The sequence below is a fragment of the Lytechinus pictus genome, unplaced genomic scaffold, assembly GCF_037042905.1.
Source record: "Lytechinus pictus isolate F3 Inbred unplaced genomic scaffold, Lp3.0 scaffold_20, whole genome shotgun sequence".
NCBI classification, from domain to species: domain Eukaryota; kingdom Metazoa; phylum Echinodermata; class Echinoidea; order Temnopleuroida; family Toxopneustidae; genus Lytechinus; species Lytechinus pictus.
Genome location: NW_026974141.1, coordinates 12,724,027 through 12,746,333, shown reverse-complemented (window position 1 = coordinate 12,746,333; position 22,307 = coordinate 12,724,027). Strand labels below are relative to the sequence as shown.

At 35.6% G+C, this 22,307-nt stretch overlaps 1 protein-coding gene across 3 annotated transcripts in view; it reads left to right on the top strand.

Annotated features, from left to right (window-relative positions):
- LOC129283149 (protein phosphatase 1 regulatory subunit 12A-like) overlaps positions 1–17,853 on the top strand; it is a 101,321-nt gene extending 83,468 nt beyond the window's left edge. Inside the window, exons 14-19 of one of the 3 annotated variants that reach the window (XM_064114649.1) lie at positions 2,355–2,445; positions 4,509–4,568; positions 5,438–5,458; positions 10,447–10,576; positions 10,933–11,078; positions 16,900–17,853. In XM_064114649.1, coding sequence (XP_063970719.1) covers positions 2,355–2,445; positions 4,509–4,568; positions 5,438–5,458; positions 10,447–10,576; positions 10,933–11,078; positions 16,900–17,097 — 646 coding nt within the window. In that variant the 3' untranslated portion in view covers positions 17,098–17,853. The remainder of the gene's footprint in view (positions 1–2,354; positions 2,446–4,508; positions 4,569–5,437; positions 5,459–10,446; positions 10,577–10,932; positions 11,079–16,899) is intronic. The other 2 variants (XM_064114650.1, XM_064114648.1) reach the window with 2 other exon arrangements.
- The last annotated feature ends 4,454 nt before the right edge of the window (positions 17,854–22,307 follow it).

The following is a 22,307-nucleotide window of genomic DNA, read 5'->3' as shown; positions in this document are numbered from 1 at the left end:
TAAAATTATTTTAAAATCCCACACAGCATATACACCTTGTCCTCAACATCACTCACTTAATAAAGGGAATAAATGAAACACTTGTCTCCTACCATTATTACTGCACTATGCAATATTACATTACATTGCACTCACGGTTGGACATCAGGAGAACCATACACCATCAGATATATAATCATATTGTTCATACAGTATATTTGCACTTAATATACATATATATATATATATATATATATATATATAGTTATCATGGTCTCATATATTTTCCCAAATTTTCATAATAACCAACTCTTATGTGTACTTATTATTCACCTACCTTCATACTTATCATTCAAACCAGTGATATGGCTTTTAATGATACAGACGGTAATCATAGTCAGGCTACCATCTCAATATCAACGATTCTCCATTTATAAAAAATACTATTGCCTCCTTGATAATACCCTCCGTCCCTTCATATCATGCCATATTTTCCCTTTTTCATCTCACAATGGAGTCCCCCCCCCCCCTTTCTGTAATTATTAATTTTTCATGATTGAACATTAATCACACTTCACGTTTTGTGTATGAGACAATGGCATGGGGATTGCCGTTCAGTTTTGCAACCATTCCGGTTGAATAACGTAGCGTAGTTAATTACTGAAATCCACCATCAACCGGATCAGACCAGCAGTATCCAGTCTCTTCTGCCATGTTAAGGTACCTAAGTTTCCTCAAATCTGGTTTTAACCGGTTTTGTGCAGTTCAACCGGCAGTTTCATTAGTTCAGATACCCCCCCCCCCCTTAAGGTTTTCGTGACAATGGGCTGTGGTCTAGATTAATCTCATCCCAAAGTGGTTTCATGCAGTTTCAACCAGTTTCAACTGCCTCCATGCAGCCTTTAACCAACATTTCCAGGCAAGAGCAGTTTTCCCCCATTGCTTTTAGGTATTACATGTAGATGATTTGGTTCCTCTAATTTAACAAAACTTGAATTGGGATTTTTATGCATTTAATTTCATAGAAATTTACCCTTAGTAGTTTCATAGATTTGATAATCCCTGCATTTGTTAAAAACTAAGAATTGAAAGTTATATGCATCATTAACTATGAGTTATCGACCTTTGTTGTGAAATTAAATATCCTAGTTCGATCACAACTTCTTATAATATTGACAAATGTCAATTAAAGGGGAGGGAGAGTCATTTTATAATCATGACTGGAATAATTTATTTCAACATCCACCCTTCAGTTGTATCTTCAGTACTGCTGTGTCGATCATTCTTATTTTATTTCATCTCTTTTAGTTGCATGGGTTGGTTTGTCCATTAGGTCCATTGGGCATAGCTGCTGTGGAAAGTTTACGTGGTGCCCATTTAGCACTCATATGGACAGATTTTTTTCTGAGTTTAGTATGTTGCATCCACTTTGTATGAAAACCTGTAATCTAAACCATGATAATATCACAGATAAAAATTCAAGAGTTACTACTTAAGAATTCAATTAGGTGCTAATTAATAAGTTCACTCTCTTAGTTTATATAAACCTCTTTCTTACTAATTGAACATGTGACAACCCTTCTAAGGAATGTCAATGTAAATTGGTCCTTATTTGAGTTTTGGCAAATTATGGTTTTGATAGTGCATGTTGTTAACCCTTTGAAACCAAGACTGCACTTAGCAGTTCGACTGGACTTAGATTTTGCTTAGAAGATGGCGATAGCCTGTAGTGCATGGGTTAAAACCAAGCCTAGGAGTGATGGTTTGAAGTTTGGTTTATTGACCAATGAGCTTGTATTACGGAACTTAGGGCGGTTCTGAAGTAAACTTGACGGTATGGGTCATTTTTCTGTGAGTTTCATGACAGTTGATTGCCAATTTGAGGATTTTAAAGAAATGTTCCTAGTTTTAGTTGCAAACCTTGGAACTGAGTCGATATTACAAGTACAAGATCTTTTAATGGTTAATGTTACATTGTGACCAATTAGGAGAAGGATAGCAACCAAAGTTGCACAGTTTGTCACAAATCTCATCAACTTTTATATAGCAAAGTCATCAAATTGGGAACTAATAGTTGTGAAATTCATGACAGTATGGCCTCTCATCAAGCACAGTTCAGGCCCACCATTGGAGTTCCTCGCTCACTGGACCACACTCCAAACTTGACCTTCCGCTCTCTAAACCCCACTGTGCATAACCTAACATCCACTAAAAGGATGGATCGTCCCTTGTTCTTTCCCGTGATCTAAACCATTAGACTTAATAACCAGAACTTGAGACTGTAGTCAGCGCTTCCTTTAACTTGTTGATACCGTCTAAGGCACTTTCTAGAGACTGCGCTGAAGATAATTCTCCATACCTCTTACCCATTCTAGGTCGATTATGACACCGTCGAAGGAGGAGGAGTCGGAAACGCAGAGGAAAGCACGGGCAAAGAGGGAGCGATCAAGTCGGAGATCAACGCAGGTAAGTTCGTACTAAAAAATTTGAGAAAACAAACGATATGATGAAGTGCAAAGCAGACTGCATAAAAATGTCCATATGACTGTTTACTATTGAAAATTGGGTCTAGGCCAACTTGATCTACCGGTACTTTCTGTTTGTTTCATTCCACATGCCTAATTCTAGTAGTTCATCTATATTTACTTACCCTTTTTGTCTAATTGCTATTTAGCCTATTTACCATTTATGTCATATCGAGTGAGGCTCTACCCATTCTCGAATCATTCTTCACTGCCTGGGGTGGATAAAAGAGATAGTTATCACCACCATTAAAGCATTAGGAGAGAGCACAGTAAACATAAGAAACATACAATGTAAATAATGAAATAGTTGTCTTCCCATAATTTAAGTGTAGACTACACATCAATGTCCATTCGACTATTGCAACTTGGATCTATGCTAACTTGATGTACCGGTACTTCCTGTTTTTGTTTAATTCCACATGGCCTAATTCTAGTAGTTCATCTACATAATGATAATAATATAGGATTTGTATAGCGCACGTATCCACCTTGCTAGGTGCTCAAGGCGCTTCTATATTACCCCGGCTAAGCTAGTCTACCGATTCTGGAGCGCACAGCTTTTTGAGGAATTACTTCCTGCCGGTACCCATTTACCTCGCCTGGGTCGAGTCCAGCACTGTGTGGATAAATTTCTTGATGAAGGAAAACACGCCATGGCCAGGATTCGAACCCACGACCCTCTGTTTGAAAGGCGAGAGTCAGAACCACTAGACCACATGTACTTGTACATGTACTTGCCCTTTTGTCTAATTGCTATTTAGCCCATTTACCATTTTATGTCATATCGAGTGAGGCTCTACCCATTGTCCCGTAACCTGAATTTGGGTTTAACTTATACTGTGGTCTAACCCTGTGCTTAAATTATAGGAAGCCAACAATTTCAAAACATTGTTTACATTGTATGTTTCTTATGTTTACTGTGCTCTTTCCTAATGCTTTAATGGCGGTGACAACTCTCTCTCTTTTATCCACCCCAGGCAGTGAAGAATGATTCGAGAATCAAATGAGCTGGTACATTGAACCTCTCCTGTTTGAAATTTATGTCACAATTGGCTATCCATAGCAGTTAAGCCACAACTTAAGACCAGAGTTTAGATTAAACCTGACTTTAGAATATGGGCCATTTTGTCTAAAATTCACTTGGTTTGGCACCACTTAATCTATATGGTTATATTATATGTTTATAAACCAAATATTCATATGACAAAGTGCAAATAAAAAGTATACTAAATGGAAATTAGATAAAGTTGGTTTTGGAATAAATGACAATTAGCCCAAGTGATTATTAGACCAAATTATTCTTGTACCAACTAAAAGGCCATTGGACCAATTTAGTCTCTCCATGATGGTGTCCCTCAAGGTTGTTTACCTTCACCTATAAATTTTTTATTTAGAATAATCCTGTCATATTTTGGTTATTAAGATTATGATTTGGTGTCCCAAAGGGTTAGATACTTTCACCAATATTATTTGGGATAAAACTGAATCTCTGTCTTCTGTTCATGATTTTGTATCATGATTACAACACGATCTGAAAATTAGACCATCTGCTATTAGGCCAAGTGCGTGCAATCCACTCTGTGTTGCTGCTACACTTGAAATACTATTCAGTAGTTATCAAAATAAAGACCAACCCTACTGACAATTTTTTTTAAATGAAAGACACATATATAAGAATCAAAGAAGCTGACTGATGAAAGCTTGAATGAAAGTTTGCATGTGAGATAAAACCATAAATTATTCTTCAAGTGTATTTAAAAAAAATTCAATTAAGTTATCAAAGAATATTGTAGTAGTCGACTCCCTCAGTAGCCATTTCAAATTCACATACCAGTAGATTTTATGATTTCAAGCATTAATGATGTTTAAACATTTTTTTCAGTCAAAATTTCATCTTTCATTTGGTTTATTTGTCAAGTTTCACACACATTTTTTCTTTACTAATGACGGACTCTGAATGTCATGTTGCTAATGTTTTGTTTTTTCCTTATGTCATCACTACAGGGTGTTTCAGCAGAAGATATAGAAAGTGCCGTCAGTACCTTGAAAAATAGTGAACCTAAGGTAAATATTTACTCTGATTGGGTGATTTCAAGTTCGGTGTTGGCCTTGGTGTTGGTGTTGAAATTTGGATTGCTTCCCCTAGCTCCAAAACTTATTCAGAGTTAGTAAATCTGATCCAGATCACATTATTGACCTCTCAACAACTAGTCAGTGACTTTTCGGGACAATCTTCATTTTATGTTTGGTGTTATAATCATGTAAAAATTTATCTTTTTATGTTTGGTGTTATAATCGTGTAAAAATTTACCTAACACCAACACCAAAAGGTCAACACTGAACTTGAAATCACCCATTGTGTTGGGGTTTCATAAATTATTCTTCAAGTAGATTATATAAAATTCAATTAAGTTATCAAAAAATTTGTAGTTATCAACTACCTCAGTAGCCATTTCAAATTCACATTTGAAATTTGATGATTTCAAGCTTTCATGATTTTAAAAATCATGAAAACAAAATAGTGAACCAAAGGTAAATATTACTCTCATAAGGTTGGGGTTTCTCAAAACTATTGTAGCTTCAAGGGATATTGCGAGGAATCATTCAATCAATTTTAGGTCCCAAAACCTTATAAATCAATTTGTGATAGCTAGAATTTACCTATCAATTGCAAATTTGCCATTTCGTTTGCTACTGATTGCATATAAGTATATTGCAACCAGCTGCTGTTAAAACTTTAAGTTCTTTGAAATCATAAAGAAATGCATTTTGATTCTATGACATACATTTAGGCGGGTTGTGCTTGAAAGGAAAGCTTGTGAAATGTCAATCGAATGGGCCCTGGGTATGTTGAACATCAAAATGCTTCGAATGAAATTTAATGGGGGAAATTCTGATAACAATGTGGTTATTATTTTGTCTGTTTTCTATAGACGCAAGATAACAGAGTATCTGTAAGTATACAATGAGTGTTTTTTTTACTTTTGATTTTGTTCTTTATAAGTGGGTTATTCATAAATCACTGCATAAAGCGATTGATTTTTAGAACCAACGAGGATGGTTTGAAGACAAAACATGTTAGACTGAATATAATACAGTTAGAATGCTAAATGCTATTGTTCAATACTGCTGAATAAGTGTAAGAAAAATTACCATTCATTATTTATTTGACATTGATATTGAAATAAGAATGTGGTTATATGCCCTGTTTCACAAAGAGTTGTGTTTGATCCAAGCATTTACAACTATGGAAAGCCATCAGTGTCATAATATTTTGTGAACAAGACATGCATGTAGTCCATCATTACACCAACTATGGAAAGCCGTCGGTGTCATCATTCTTTGTGTATGGGGCTTTCATGCAGTCTGTATGTCGTGCAAAGGAGCATGCTTAATTGAAATGAGTGATGCATGCAAGAGACTTCATCAAATGAAACAGGGTTCCCAGCCCATCAGGGAAAATGATTTTACTTTTTTCCAGTCAGGGAAAAATGACAGAATTTGATTAAAAAATACCTCAAATCAGGGAAAAATCTGGGAATTTTGATCAGCCCAAAAGTCAAAAGCATGGTAGTCAGTCAGACTCTGTTGTATTTTGTTACATATCAAAACAATATACATTGAATGACTGGTTATGGAGGTACTAATTAGTTTTACCATGGTTTTACATTATTGTTTTTATACTGAAAATACATGAATTAACTGCAACAACTATAATAGAAAACATGCGAAACTGGGTATGGGTTTAAATAATTATCAGGGAATTTTTTTAACTTCATCAGGGAAAAATCAGGGAATTTTGTTTTCTTGAAAAGCTGGGAACCCTGTGAAACTGTTTAGGTGGACATTTACATTTGTATAGATGGTGGCGTAGTCAGCTTTCCATAGTTGTGCTCAATTTGATCGATCACAACTCTTTGTAAGACGGGGCCCCTTGATGTTCATGTTTGTAAAATGATTGTTGGTGAGATGGTGTGTTGTTTGACCCTTGACCCCGTGAGCAGGAAAACAATAAACAAGAAACTCCAAGATTGCGACCAAGGATATCAGCTTCTACAGTAGAGAATAAGGTAAAACGATACAATAGATGTCATAATCTCACATCTTAGCACGTCAACGTCATATCAAATGCATGTTAGGTTGTATGGGGCAGTTTAGTCAATAGAAGAGTGGTTTATAAAAGCAAGAGGTGTTTTCAAAGAGTTACAGGTTCGTTCTACAATGTATGAGCTGCAATCAATATTAAGTCTTGCAATTAATCAGCAATTTGCCATTAATTGCTGTTCTGTTCTTGCAGCAAAAAGTATAAATGGATCTACGAGTTGAAATTGATATATCAGAGGCCCATTTCATAAAACAAGTTATAATAACAAATTTACAATAATATTTTATAGCTACTAAAATCTTTCAATCTGATTGGCTGATAGTAAACTTGTTATAGAAATTGTGTATTTGTTATTGTAACGTGTCTTTTTGAAACAGCACCCTGATGCATTGAAATTTGCAATCAATTGCAACGCGCCCTAGGTAAAGCTTAACTCTTTGTAAAACACCTCACATTCATTGACATGAAAAGTATGCAAATGTTATTGCAGGATGTTTTCACAGTTCATTATTGCATCTTGATGGATCATAAGTGACTTATGCATCCAATAGGTTCTGCATCTACAGTAAGCTTCATAATAACATGTTTTAACAGCAAGGTCTGTGACACAAAACTTAGCAATTAATCATAAGATCGATTGATATTACATTATGATCAATGCAATCAATTTGGTGGATTCACGATACGGTGCGCCACCTATCATTTGCTGCGGAATGGTCGAAATTCGCAATGCCTTGTGGGAAAAAGTTGACATCTGTTGCGCGCATGCATGCGCCGATATGCTGCACTGGCCAAAGCGATTCGGCCAGTCTGCATAAAATTATGCTCTTTACCAGGGTCCAGGGGGTGGGAGAGAAATTTGCTGCATATTTGCAAAATTTAGACCGTTGCCATTATGATTTTCATTTTTGAAGCACCACCGCCACATAGCACTGTGCGCTGCCTGCGCATGATGTCTACCCCGAAGTTAGAAATTGCCCTGTCAGCTGCAACCAATAGATGGCGCACCGTATTGTGAATCCACCGAATTGTGGGATATTTTCTACGATGGATTGCTAAATTTTGTGTAATGGAGCCCTATTCGAAGTTTTGCGTATTTGAATATTCCTTCAAATACCCAGGCTTTCAAGATATTTGAATGAATGTTAACTTTTTTTTTTTTTTATTTATGTTGTAAAGAAATAGTTTCGTATGCTCAATGTTACTAACTGCATCATCAACATTACAATCATCAGATTATGTTGTTTAAAATAACTAGAAAGATTGATTGCAAACTCCTGCAGTCAGATTCGCATACAGCCAATAAGAATCAAGAGAGCCACTTCTGATTGCAATCATTGTGGTCAGAATTTGTGTATACAACCTGAATTCTTTTTATTTTTCAGTCAAACTCAGAAAATATATAATTACTTTTTATTTTGATTTATGTTGTACAAAATAGTTTCATATGCAACAGAGACTAACTGCATCATCAATGGCACAATTGTTCATTTCTGTTTTTAAAAGTTGTTTAGAGAATTTAAGATATTGATTGCAAACTCATTCAGTCATGCTGGTGTTTACCAACAGCCAATAATGACCAACTGTGATTGCTAGAAATAACAATTATTTAATTAGAATTCCAGTCCGTGTGTAGTCAAAACTAATAAAATAATATAATTTGCTTTTTATTTTGATTATGTTGTACGCACTATTCTCAAAAGCTCAGTGTTACAAAATGCCTCATCACAATTGTGTTGTATAAAGTTCTTGAAAGATTGATTGCAAACTTGTGCAATCAAACTGACGTTCACCAGCAGCCAATAAGACGGTCACTTTTGATTGCAAGATCTAACCAATAGAAGTTCTATGATTACCAAATAAGAAGATGAGAAGTTAAAAATCTGGAAATCCGACAACCAATCAAAAATATTATTTAGCTGATTTTTTGAATGATTGACAAACTTGTTATCAGAATGATTACATCTTGTGCATTCAAATCAAGAAGTGGTCCAGTAGGCAGTAAGGCTGTGTATAGAATGAAAGAGTGATTTCATCTGCATCATGTATATAATTTGTGTCTCATGCTTTGATCACATTTTAGAGTGGATACCTTGGCCCAGTAATACAAAGGTTTGCGATCAATTGAGATTTTGAAACGATAATTCAGGTTTTGAAACGATAATTCCAGTTGGTTACTCATCGTATATTTAAGCAAATGTGCATGTAACAATGATCTAGATTGGCCGTTGCCGTTTAGTGATTGATTGCAAACCTTTGTGATATGGGGCACTGTTTCCTAAAGGTTGTCATCACTGTCAAGTTGACTGCTATCATGATAACCATCATTGAATGTCACCAATGACATAATACCATTCACTGATGAATTAAGTGAAATAATTCATTTTGATTATCTAGATAGAAAGTATTTTTACTTATGCAACTGTCAAGTTGTCAATGAAAAAAATCCTAGCCAATCGGAATGAAGTACTTGTGTTTCAATGACAATTACTATAGTAACTATACTTTCTAGCCAATCAGAATGGAGTATTTAACCGATTTTGGTGAATGGTATTTCGTCATTGTTGACATTCAGTGATGGTTATCATGGTAGCAGTATTTGAATTCAAAATCCTTTTGAACTTTAAGATTGATTACTTTTTTAGAATCAATATGATATGGTGAACTTATGTTGTTTTTAATTTCATCTTTTTGTTGGCATGTAAACTTGCATGGTTATACCAAATGAGCATTTTGAAAATGCATTGTACTTTGATTATATCATTAGAACACCATTTATAAACAAACTACTTGCACTTATAAGTATATGCACTTGGCAAACAGCTATTACACTGTTGCAATAATTCTTACAAGGGCTCTGCAACATACACCTTTAATCTGTTTCTTTTTTTATGATCGATTGTAACTTGTTTATAATGTTATGTAGACCCACAGTTACACAATTGACAATTTGGATATTTATATATTTGTCATGTTACATGGCCGAGTATTCATGTTACACATTATTGTTTAAAAGGGTAGTTGCAACAAACTGATATTTTATTGCAAGTCTGAGTTACATCCAAAATCAATGCAGTTGGTTGCTAATTTGTGCCTTGCAACTTTGGATAGGGCAGTTTTCTAGCCCTATAGCTAATGAGATGTCAATAATGTGATATGGATCAGTTTTACAAACTCTGAGTAAGTTTTGGTGCTAGGGGAAGCAATCCAAATTTCAACACCAAGGCCAACACCAGACTTGAAATCACCCAGTGAGATCATATATGTTCATGTTTGAGTGTGTAAGTTGACTTAACAGTTGAATGTGAGTGTGTTTCATTGTTAGTGTGTGGGCTACGTGTGTTCAGTTTTTTTAATGGTTCGGGGATTTAATATGATAAATAAGTGTGAGTGTATGGGATATGTGGGTGAGAAAGTGGGTTAGTGGGTTCAGTAAATGGATGTGTTATGTGAGTGTGAGTGGTGATTACCAGCAGGGAACAATTTTCCTGTTATTGCATCGCAATTTGCTCCACATTTTTTATAGACTGCTATGCATAAAGTCTTTTGTATAGCATATTTTGACATAGGACTGTACATTACTTAGTTGAGAGCTTTTCTCTTACATGTATGACCAAAAATGCCATTCAAATTTGTAAAGCAAAATCATTCCCTGACCAGTAAATGACATAATTGAAAGGATGTGTATTGGGGGATGCAGTGGGTTATTTTGGGTTGAATGTGATGTGAGAGAGAGGGTGGGTTGGATTGTGGAGAACTACAGAGAGTTTGTAATGAGGATTCAAAACATACAATTGGCGTGATGAATGAGATTGTCAATATTCCTTGTAACTGCAGGATGATAAGCCAGAGGAACCTCAGACAATGACCTTTGTGGCGCGACCGAGTAGAAGCACAACCTCAGACTCAAGCAGTACCCCTACAGCCACAGCAAGACTAGGGAGAGCCAACAGGGATGATAAATCAGGTTTGTTCATAAACGGCCATGCATTCAAATTTAGGGAATAAGAGTGGTAACTTGACTGACCCTTGAGGAACTCCACAATAATTCATAACAATGTGTAAAGCAGTTCATCACTGAGGTAACATGACTCTGACAGGACATCAAGTTATGTCTAGATCATTACTCCATATATCAATAAATGGAGTCATGTTTCTTCACTCTCCAGCAGCAATTCTTACTGTATAAATTAACAAATAGATTCTCATATAGTCTATTAAACTGATAGCAAACGTTAACACAAAATGTTGTTTGTCTCCTGACTTGCGAATCATGCTTCAATTCATGTTGAATGAACACCTATTTTCTTGATTCTGCTGCAGCAACTGATGAAGCGAAAGAGCGGGCGAAGGAGCGGGAGAAGGAACAGGATGCCTTGAAGAAGAATAGCACCAGTAACACCGCCCTCTCCAGGAGGAGACCGAGAGAGAAGAGGAGAGACACCGGGGTAATTCATCCTGTCGCAGAGGTGAAGGACCCACTTTGATTCATTTTTTCTCGGCTCATTAAAACAAAAAAAAAACAGCATCAAAGACTTCACCAAAGAGATCCGATGCTCACGCTAACAATTGATAAACCATGTAGACACATTCCCTCAACTCGCCGTTAGGTTTTATGCCCTTCTTTTCTCAAAGCTCATTGATTCAATAACACTCTACCATAGCATAATAAATCATTGATTAAAATCTTATCATTATATATGGACCAGTGGCAGAGAACTAACAGACTTTATCATTTTTTCTTTAGGGTTTTATTGTCTCCACAATGACTTCATTCCATGATTGTGGTTCATGAAAAATATGTCTTCATTTCTTTATCCTTTGATGGCCTGGATATCAACATTTTTCAATAGTCACTTATCGGACCTAACTTGGATGATCTGAACACATTTGTTAAATCTTTTACAAAATCCATCCTATTGATGTTTGTTGGCCATACCTTAAGTAAAACGGTCATGCTCAAAATTTATCAACAAAAACAGACTTTGTTCAAAGAATAAAAATCCCCCCCCCCCCCACTGCAAAACAAACAAACAAAGGGCATGAGGGAAGTACTTTGTCTTAAAGACCTTAAATATGTCCATGCTATTTTATTAACGGGCCGTACCCAAATTTGAAATGGCATGTTTGAAATTCATGACCGAAAATGAATTTGCTGGGAAAAAGAAAACAACAGTCCCGTCCCTCTCCCCATGAAGTAAAGATCAAGTGTTAGTGGCTTTGAGGTTTCAGCACCATTTGTGCCATTGATGTTAGCTGGTCATGACCAAAATCAGCACAAAACGGAGCATTTGCTCGGCAATGAAATCAATGACCCCCCCCCCCTGAAAAAAAAATCAAATTAGCATCGTTCATGACGCTGATATCACCTGGCCATATGTAAAGTGAAGAAAAATAGGCCTGCCCCAAATTGAGTAACAAAAGGAACTTTTGCTAGGCAATAAAATCAATGGACAGCCCTCCCCCCTCAAAAGAAAAAAAGGTAAAACGCAAAAGTCATATCAACATTATTTATGCTGCTATTAGCAGACAATATCTTAAGTGAAAGAAAAATAGGAATGACCAAAATCATCACCCAAAAGAACATTTCCTAGGCAAAATAAGGCAATGAAATACACGACCACCCCTTCCCCCCAAAAAAAAAAAAGCAAAACAAATCAAATCAAAAGTGATGCTTATCTTAAATCAATCAACGCTGGGTCTTTCAAATCAATTTTGTGTTTTTTCATGCATCCATTCAAACCCTGCAAGTATACCCAGTCTGGTTTTTGCATATATATATATTCTGCATGGGTTCTTTCAAGTCGACTTCCATTCTTGTAAGAAAAAGCATGGCGCCCTCTATGGAAACTGTATACTCCCCCAAATCTCCCAGCTTCTAGATCAGGGGGGCATTTTATGAATCAAATGGTCAGCAATTTTCACCGACTATTGTTTTAAGCTACTGAAATCCTTACATCTGATTGGCTCAGAGCAACTTTGTCAGTGAAAATCAGCGACTGTGTGTTTCATGAAACAACCCCAGTTTGCTATTCCCCTATTCCCTCATTCTATGCTCAGTGTCTTTTGCATATATTTTATAATTGCAATTTTTTGTGTCATTCCGAATTCCATCGCTTTCCCCGAACGTCTTGTTGGTTTGCTAATAGACGAAACCAAAGGTATGCTTCAAATGGAGATGAAATCACTTGATGTTTTTTTTTTTAACTCATTTTTGTTCCACTTCACTTCACTTCTTCTGTGGGCTATTCTATGCAATTTTACTTTTTCTAAATATCATTTATCTTGGTTTGATATGGATTTATGATCTGAAAATCATACCTGTAGTAATCAGAACAGAAAATTCTTGATGAAATTGTATGGATACGTTCTTTTGAACCATTTGTATGTGAATGGTCAAGACTCTATTCTGTATATATTCAGTATGTTATTTTTACGTCTTGCATGTCAGCAAAAAAACAATATGCGTTTTTTTTTCCAAAATGTAACTATTCTAAACATATTGATATGATTAAGCATATTCAGGCAATTAAATTTACAGGTATGATTTTAGTTTACACACCACAAAAGTATGAATTAAAAGTGGAAAAAGACATGTTTTGTGTTGAAATTATTGCATGGAAAAGCCCTTTGAAAATAAAAATATATTTTGCGAATCCCACAAATATTTTATTTCACTCACATTCATGTACATCTAAATCATTGTGTTGCATTCATTATAAAGCAATTCTTCCCTTCATCAAATTAGAAAAACAAAAACAAAGAAATATAAAAATTGTTTAAAAAAAATGAAAAATAAAAAAAAGCAGAAGCAAGGTTTGAAAATGGCTGTTGAGCCCTGTGACTCGTAGGCCCGTATTCTGAACTCTAACTCTGTGCTAAAATTATGGGAAGCCAAACATGTCAAAATTTGTTCACTTGGTATGTTTCTTATGTTTACTGTGCTCTTTCTTAATTCTTTAATGGTGAAGACAATTATCTTATTTATCCTTCCTAGGCAGTTAAGAATGATTTAAGAGTTAAATTAGCTGATACATTGAACAACTACTATTAGAGATTTATGTCTCAATTGGCTTTCCATAGTTAAACCACAACTGTGGACCAGAGTTTAAATTGAACCCAACTTCAGAATTCAGGCCTTAGAAGTTATAAATTCAAGGCCTGTTGCAGATAAATGCAATCAAATGCAACTCCATTGTTTCATTTTATTAGTGTTATTGAATCCAACTCCTCCGTGTATTAGGCCCCTGGTGTTTGTGAAAAGGACAGATTAAATCATGAAGATGTCATTGTGAGTGAGAGCGGTGTGATAAGTCTTTCTCTCACTCTCTAAAGAAAAGTTAGAAACTACTTACTTTCAGAGTAGATTGCAGTTCCCGCATTTATGAATTCCTTGGTTTGTTTAGATTGAATGCACTTCATATATATATATATATATATATACATTTATTTAAATCATTTCATTTCATTTATTACCATTCATAGCAATCATATCACTTTCACTCACTATTTTAGCAGTGGCGTTGGTGTTTGTTAAAGGGATCTAAGATTGGAAATATGTGATAAATAAGATTCAGGATAGTTAATGATAAAAAAAAATGAAATTAATTTATTATTCAAGGAAATCAATAGGGAAGTGGAAAGAAAAGTATTTCTAAATAATTTTAGTAGAAGTAGTTGTACTAGTAGTAGAGTGATGGAAAATGCAGTACTGTTAGAAGTGTACTAATGATATGAGTAGGAGAAGAAGCGGTAGAAGTAGTAGTGGTAGAATTACTAGTATTAGTAGTAGTTATAGTATTAGTTGTAGTAGTAATAGTAATAGTAGTAGTAGTAGTATAGTAGTAGCAGTAGCCATAGTAGTTGTAGTAGTAGCAGTAGCAGTAGTAGTAGTAGTAGTGGTAGTAGTAGTAGTAGAAGTAGTAGTAGTATAGTAGTAGCAGAAGCCATAGTAGTTGTAGTAGTAGTAGTAGTAGTAGTAGCAGCAGCAGCAGTAGTAGTAGTAGTAGTAGTAGTAGTAGTAGAAGAAGTAGTAGTAGTAGTAGTAGTAGTAGTAGTAGTAGTAGTAGTAGTAGTATTAGTAGTAGTAGTAGTAGTAGTAGTAGTAGTAGTAGTAGTAGTAGCAGCAGTAGTAGTAGTAGTAGTAGTAGTATTAGTAGTAGTAGTAGTAGTAGTAGTAGTAGTAGTAGTAGTAGTAGTAGCAGCAGTAGTAGTAGTAGTAGTAATCGTCAAAGTAGAATTAGAGGTAGTAATAGTACGAACGAGCCCTTTAAGCTACCTTTCATAATAAAACAAATAATTTGTGTCAAATCTTATATAAGATATTATTTTCTACAATACGCTATATGTAATTGCAAATTAAGTTATTGAGAAGAAGGTAATAGTTCATGAAAATAGTTTCAAGCTACATCAACAGTTTAGCTCAGCAGAAAATGGGGACATGTGTTTGACTCTATGAAAAAAATTATTTTGCCAATGTGTTTTTTTGTTGCCAGTATTTCATTTTTGCTTGTTGATTTTGCAATGCACCCAACGTGACTTATATTCATTCTTCATCTTGCTTTACCATTTTTAAATATATATTTTCATATTTTTTGCAGGTCATATTTTTGCTGATTTGCAGGTTTTCTATGAATCTCACAAGATATACATGTATGTTAGGCAAAAGTTAGTTACCAATTGCAACACACACAAAAATCGAACAAACTCAATCCGAAGTAATAGTTGTGTTTTTGATGGATAATCCTACATTATAATATCACATGATACACTTTTCACCAATCATACAGTAGCATTTTGAATGTGGTATATAAAGCAGTAGCGGATCCAGGCGGGGGACCAAGGGGTGCACGCCCCCTCTATATTTTGAAAATAGCCCATTGAACACACATATTAATACCACTGAAAATTGTCGTCTGTGCCCCCTATAGTTTTCAAATTTGCTATTTGTGCCCCCTCTATTTCAAAATCCTGGATACGCCACTGTGTAAAGCCAGTACACACTATGCGATCCGATGCGACGCGATTTATTAATATTCGCATTTTGCATTAAATGTGAAGGTTCCAAGAAGTAAAATTATTTTAATTGAAGTTCGGCATTATTATACTCAGAAAAATGAAATCATAATTGTGCTTTGCCGCAAGCCCTGTGGTCGGAGTAAAGTCCAAATCAGCTTCAAGTCGCAGCCGATGAGGACATCATTATGATTTGAAATTGAATTTGCTTTTATTCCTTCAGGGAGGTTCGAACTAGACTGATTTTCGATTTCAGTAGTTCGTGCAACTATTCTGAACTCTGATTGCTAAAATTTTATCGGCTGGAATGTTCATCTCAAATGTTATTGCCATTTCTTTGAAATTTGGATCGCAATGAATCGCATAGTGTGCGTCGGGCTTATATGATATGAAATGCATGGTGCTTGGTTGCAGTGTGTATCTCTGTACTACCCTCCTATAGCCTAGTGCACAAATCCCCTTCATATTGCACTCTGCACGTTGAATGTGCATGCTTCAGAAATGTATATATATTAATTGTTTTTGTTCTTTTTCCTTTTCTCCCTCCATTATCATTTTCCATCCTTTTTCAAATCTTCATGTCCTCTTATCTCTCTGTCTACCTTCCTTCCACTTTCCATTTCTCCCTTTCACTTATCTTTTACCTTCTCCCCCCCCCCCTCTCTTTCTCATTTCTTATCATTTCCATTGATTCATCTCCTTCCATCCATGTCTCCTTCAAATCTCCATTTCCTCTATCTCTTCATCCACTCTCCCACCAATCTTTATTCACTCTCCATATATCATTCATCCCTTTCACTCTTTTATCTTCTTTCCCCCTCTCTTTGTATCTCTATTCATATAACTTTTCATTGCTTCATCTTCCACTCATCTCTCCTTCAAATATCAATTTCTTCTCTCTCTCCTACCTTCCTTCCAATCTCCATCCACTCTCCATTTCTCCCTATCACTATATTTTATCTTCTCCCCTCCATCCCCCTCTCTCTTTCTCTATATCCCCTTTCACATCATTTTCAATTGCTTCATCATCTTCCTTCTTTCTTTCCTTCAAATCTCATCTTTTCTATCTCTCCTTCCATCCATCCAATTTCCCATTTCTTCCTGTCCCTATCTTTTATCTTCTTTACCCCATCTCTCTCTGTATCTCCTTTCATATCAATCCATCTGTCTATTCTTCAAACCTCTCCTGTCCATTCTCCACTGTCCATTTCTCAATCCTACCTTCCCTTCTTCAATCGATCGCCATTATCTGCTGGCCCGATCATCGATGATCAGGAGGACGAAGATGACGACGAGGAGGAGGAAGAAGATCCTCTAAAGGTGAGTGAACTTTTGCTGTGCTCTGATTGGTCCATTGGACATCCATCTTACTTTCAAATCGGGGGCTGGTTGCAGGAGTGTTTGTCATCAAACACATGTCCTAAAGACAGGAGCCAGGGAACAAGTGTGAAAGTGGGGGGGGGGGGATGCTAAACAAAATTTCATAGTCATTTTCAAATGTTTGCACACTGTTACTGAAAAAAAGTTTGAGCAGGGCTGAGGACCCCCCCCCCCCCCCCCTGTTCTGCAGCTCCTGAAATATGTCAATTTGTGTTTGATTTGATTTTTGGAGTTCTGTATTCGATTGTAATTCTTTCTGTAACCAGCCCTCGGGCTCTGTTTCATACAACATGTTATCAATGGCTGCTGAAATAGTCACATTTGATCAACTGGAAACCAAAATGTTATCAAATTTTAGCATTTGCGATTGATACAAATGGTTATGAAACATGGTCAATTAGAAATATTTTGATTATTGAAGTATATGAAGAGTTTTCAAAATATATAAACAGTGAAGGGCTGCTCAATATGCTGAGATGTGTTAATTATGTGTGTAATATGTATGTTTTCTATGTATGTATTTGTTATGCATTTTTGTGAGTATACTTTGTTTCTGTTATCCATTCTTTTGTCCAATTTCTGTATGTGTTCTGTATATTAGGGAGAGCACTTTATTTCTTCACAGGTTTATGTGTGTTAGAAATTAGTTATACATGTGTGTGGTGCAATTGCAGATGTATATATATCATTGTATTTAAGAAATTGTTGAGTGATGATTATTTGTTTGGAATTGTAATGCAATTAGACTGGTGTTTCCAAAAATGTGTAGAATATACGAATAGCAGCAAGATCTTTGAAGGCTTTATTGTTTTGCACTAATCTATTTGAAGATGTGTATTTAGATAAGGAAATAAATTTGTAGTAATAGATCGGTGGTGTGCTATGTCAAATATATACAGTGGTATACAAATTTGTAATTGCATGATACAAAAGGGAAAATACAAACCGATGCAAAATGCTCGTAACTTTTTTAAGCCAAAGAATAGGGGGAAACAGAGACAGTGGAACATATCAAAGCAAATCAAAAGATACTTATATTTATTTGTCTCCATGAATAATTTTATTCTTTGTTCTCCGTATTCAATTTAAGACTCATTTAGCACAATGCCAGCACTTTTGAATGTCATATTAATGTCATTAGGACTAAAAAACGTGACTGTTACAAGGCTGGTATCATTTTGATTATGTACACAGTCGATATGCTCCAGATCCCGTGGATAATAGAATTCGTTGAATGCTATGGTAAAAAACCTTCACAGTTATTACATTGATAGTGCATTATAATGCATTATAAATGACTGCCTTTGAATATGGAAGTCTAATTTTGATTAATAAACCTATATTCCATGAATGAATCCTCTATTTGCTTTGTAAAATTTAGACTTGTATGAATATGGATTTCAAGTATAATTTCCTTCATCATCATCATCCGTGAAAGTACAGTCCACCGGGATGGTGAGTCGTCATACTTGTAAACCTTAAACCTAGTTCACAACAAATTGACTTGCATTGTGCATTGTAGATTAGCACTCGTGTGAAAATCTGACCAGTTTAGTGTTAAGTCAGGTGTTAACGTGAGTGCAAAGTTGTATGAGAAGTCGTCCATAATTACCAACACCTTTAATAAACTCCTCCCAAGCCATTCTGACTGGAAAAGAGATCATTTGGGTGATGAGAGTCTCCTATATATCATAGATTAGATTGACATTGGTTGCTATGGTGATAATGATGTCATCAGACAAGTATGTGATCGCCTCAGATGGTGTCCGAGGGTCGAATGTTAATTGATGGGAGGGGAGATAGATGCATGTGAGGAGGAGAATATACATTTCATCTGTAATTGTTTTACGGAGCTTATTCCCTGATTCTGTCTCCTTCGTGATGCCTACAAGATGCTTTTAGTCTTTATTTGCAGTCGAGTCTGCCGAGTTGACCTCAAAAGGGAAATTACCGCCTCAGGGGATATTGCAAGGAAATATTTGTAATCACTGATTTTCTGTTGCAATTTTACAATTTTAAGATAAAATTAAGCAGTAGACAGAGCTGCCCAGTAGTACGGAGTTTCCGTATTTAGTACTGAAAAATGAGAAGAATACTGATGGTTTCATGCAAAATACTGATTTCTGAAGTTTCAGTTGTATGTGTTGTCCTATGGTAGTTCTTTGAAAATACTGATTTCCTTTAATAATAATAGGCATTTATATAGCGCCATCTATCCAGAAATATTTTATTCCGAGGCGCATGTTATTATTATTATTACCCCGGCTTTAGCTTGAGCTGCCTTTCAGCGCTCATGCATTCAAGGAATTAATCCTGCCGGGTACCCATTCACCTCACCTGGGTCGAGTGCAGCACAATGTGGATAAATTTCTTGCTGAAGGAAATTACTGATTTTCAGCTTTAAAAATATTGAAATGTTCTTGTTCAGGTTAGCAGCTCTGAGTAGATTACAATCCATGTAACGAGAAGTCGATCAACGATTAGTGCAAATTTTCAATTGACTGCAAGCCATATACTACAGTGTTCACATACTATGGGCATCAGTGTTTGGATAGCATGGTACTGAAGCATAAAAAGCACTACCAGTCCAGTCAAGAAATACTTTCCCTCATGAATTTGTATATCAGTTGGTGAACTTACACCATATGTTGCAAATAATCCTGAGTCGACTTAGGATTATAATCTTGAAATGTAACCCACAAAATGCCTACCTAGTCACACATGTATTACAAATTAGCTATGTATTATTCTGATTGGGCTAATTTGCCAGAACATACATGTAGCCCTTTAACACAAAGCTTTACAATGATAATAGAACAAATTATTGCGATTGATTGCATTGAGGATGATATACAAATAATCATGAAAAATCAAGCGTACATTCATCGCTATACTTTGTGTTAATGGACCCTAGATATTGCTCTGAATAGGGTAATTTGCTGGATCAGAAATTAGAGAGTAATTTGAAAAAAACTGAGGCTAACTGGGGCTGGTGTTGACTGGCTCAAAATAGCCCAGTCATGATCAAGACATATCATAATACTTTGAAAACTGGTCGTGTTTGGTTACAGAAAGGGGAACTTAGAAGTGCTGTTTATTCATGCTGCTCTTAGAATAACAAGAGAGCCGTGATATGATATTTTGTTTTTGTTGATTCAATTGAAGGCGCAGTGCCTTAAGGTCTGCTGCTCGTCTGAAATATCTTGATTGAAAACAGTGTTCACATTAGAGGGGCAAAGGTTTATTCCGTGGGTGAGGTTTACAATAAATTATAAGAATTAGTTAAACTTACCAAATACAGGCATAAGGACAATTGATGAGGACAAGATCCTGCTTAAAAATATAATGATAAATAATAATATAGGATTGTATAGCGCACGTATCCACCTTGTTAGGTGCTCAAGGTGCTTGTCTGAAAATATCTTGATTGAAAACAGTGTTGACATTAGAGAGGCATAGGTTTATTCTATGGGTGAAGTTTACAATAAATTATAAGAATTAGTTTAAATTACCAAATACAGGCATAAGGACAATTGATGAGGACAAGATCCTGCTTAAAAATATGATAATGATAAATAATAATATAGGATTGTATAGCGAACGTATCCACCTTGTTAGGTGCTCAAGGTGCTTGTCTGAAAATATCTTGATTGAAAACAGTGTTGACATTATAGAGGCATAGGTTTATGGAATATATGTCAAATGGCTCTGGAAGAAAATGCGTAATTGCTGAGAAATGAGCAAAATAAGCACAAATTTCCATCAAATATTGGGTATTTTTCCAAGCAATATTAATACACTGTCCCACATATGCTTTTCTGTGTTAGTGATCATCAGAGTTATCGGTTTTGAGCCAAGATTTCATGATTTCACAAAGACAAGTTACATTAATCTACCAGGTCTAGATATATGATATGATCACTATTAATCTTGATTTAAAAGACTTTCTCATGAAATAATTGTTTGCTGGAACTACTTTCTTTTACCTTTAATGCCACACGCAATAGATGTAAGGGATGACTTCAAGTTATCACACTAAGCAGTACTTGACATTTCACATTAAGAAGTGGCTTGTAGATAACTAGGCGGTCTGGTAGTGTTTCACAAATGCGTTAGGAATCACGTAGATGGGACAGATTTCAATAGTATGTCACTGAACTTATGCTTACGATGATACTGTGAAAGATGCCCCAGGATGAAATGAGGTTTGATTGGTAACATTTATATGGGAGTTAACATAGTTTTCAATAGGATATCACTGAACTTATGCTTATGATGATACTGTGAAAGATGCCCCTGGCTGATAGGAAGTTTGATTGGTAACATTGATAGGAATGTGTATATTGGAGTTAACATAGATTTCAATAGTATGTCACTGAACTTATGATGATATCGTGAAAGATGTCCCTGGCTGATATGAAGTTTATCATTTTGATTGGTAACATGCTTTGTTGTGTGTTATCTCCCAGAAACCCCCCACCGTCGTCCGTCCTTTCCAGCTTGCCCCTCTTTCGAACATTCCTCTCATACCTCCAGACTGCATTCCATACAGTCTTATAGGTCATTTCCGTCGTAGTCTCAACACAGTCCCATCTATTCACTTTTGTGTTTGTTCTAGCCATGTATAAACACAGTCCCATACTGTACTTTTCGGTGTTGGTTTAATTTCAGCATGCATAACACAGTGCCTTCTATTCATTTTGGTGTAAGTTTGATATCAGCACATACGACAGTCCCATCTAATCTTTTTGGTGTTAGTTTAATACCCAGTCCCATCTAGTCTTTTCAGCGTTGGTCTGAACTCAACACTTTACACCCAGTCCCTTCTGGTTTTTATGGTGTTGGTGTAATCTCAACACTTTGTCCATCTATTACTTTTGGTGTTTGTGAAAGCTCAACGTTTCTCAACCAGTTCCACTTATCATTTTGATGTCACTGTAATCTCTGCACTTGTAACATAGTCCCATCTATACTTATTAATGTCAGTTCTTCTCAGCACTGGTAATCAAGTCTTGATCGTTTCTTATTAAGGATGCTTCAATACTTGTCACTTCTTCTTTTGATGTGAATATTCAGTAAATCTTTTAGTGTAGCCCCATGCATTGTTATAATGTATACTGCTTATTTCTCAGCTCTGGGTCTTTCATTTACTTGACAAAGTATTTTTGAAGGTATTCTAATTTTGGTTAAACAGATTTTTAACATCTGTTTCAATATACATGTATATCAGAATACAAATTGCCTTTTAATGCTTTGCCATCTGCCTTTCACTCAAATTTCACTTTTCCTTTTCCAGACTTTAG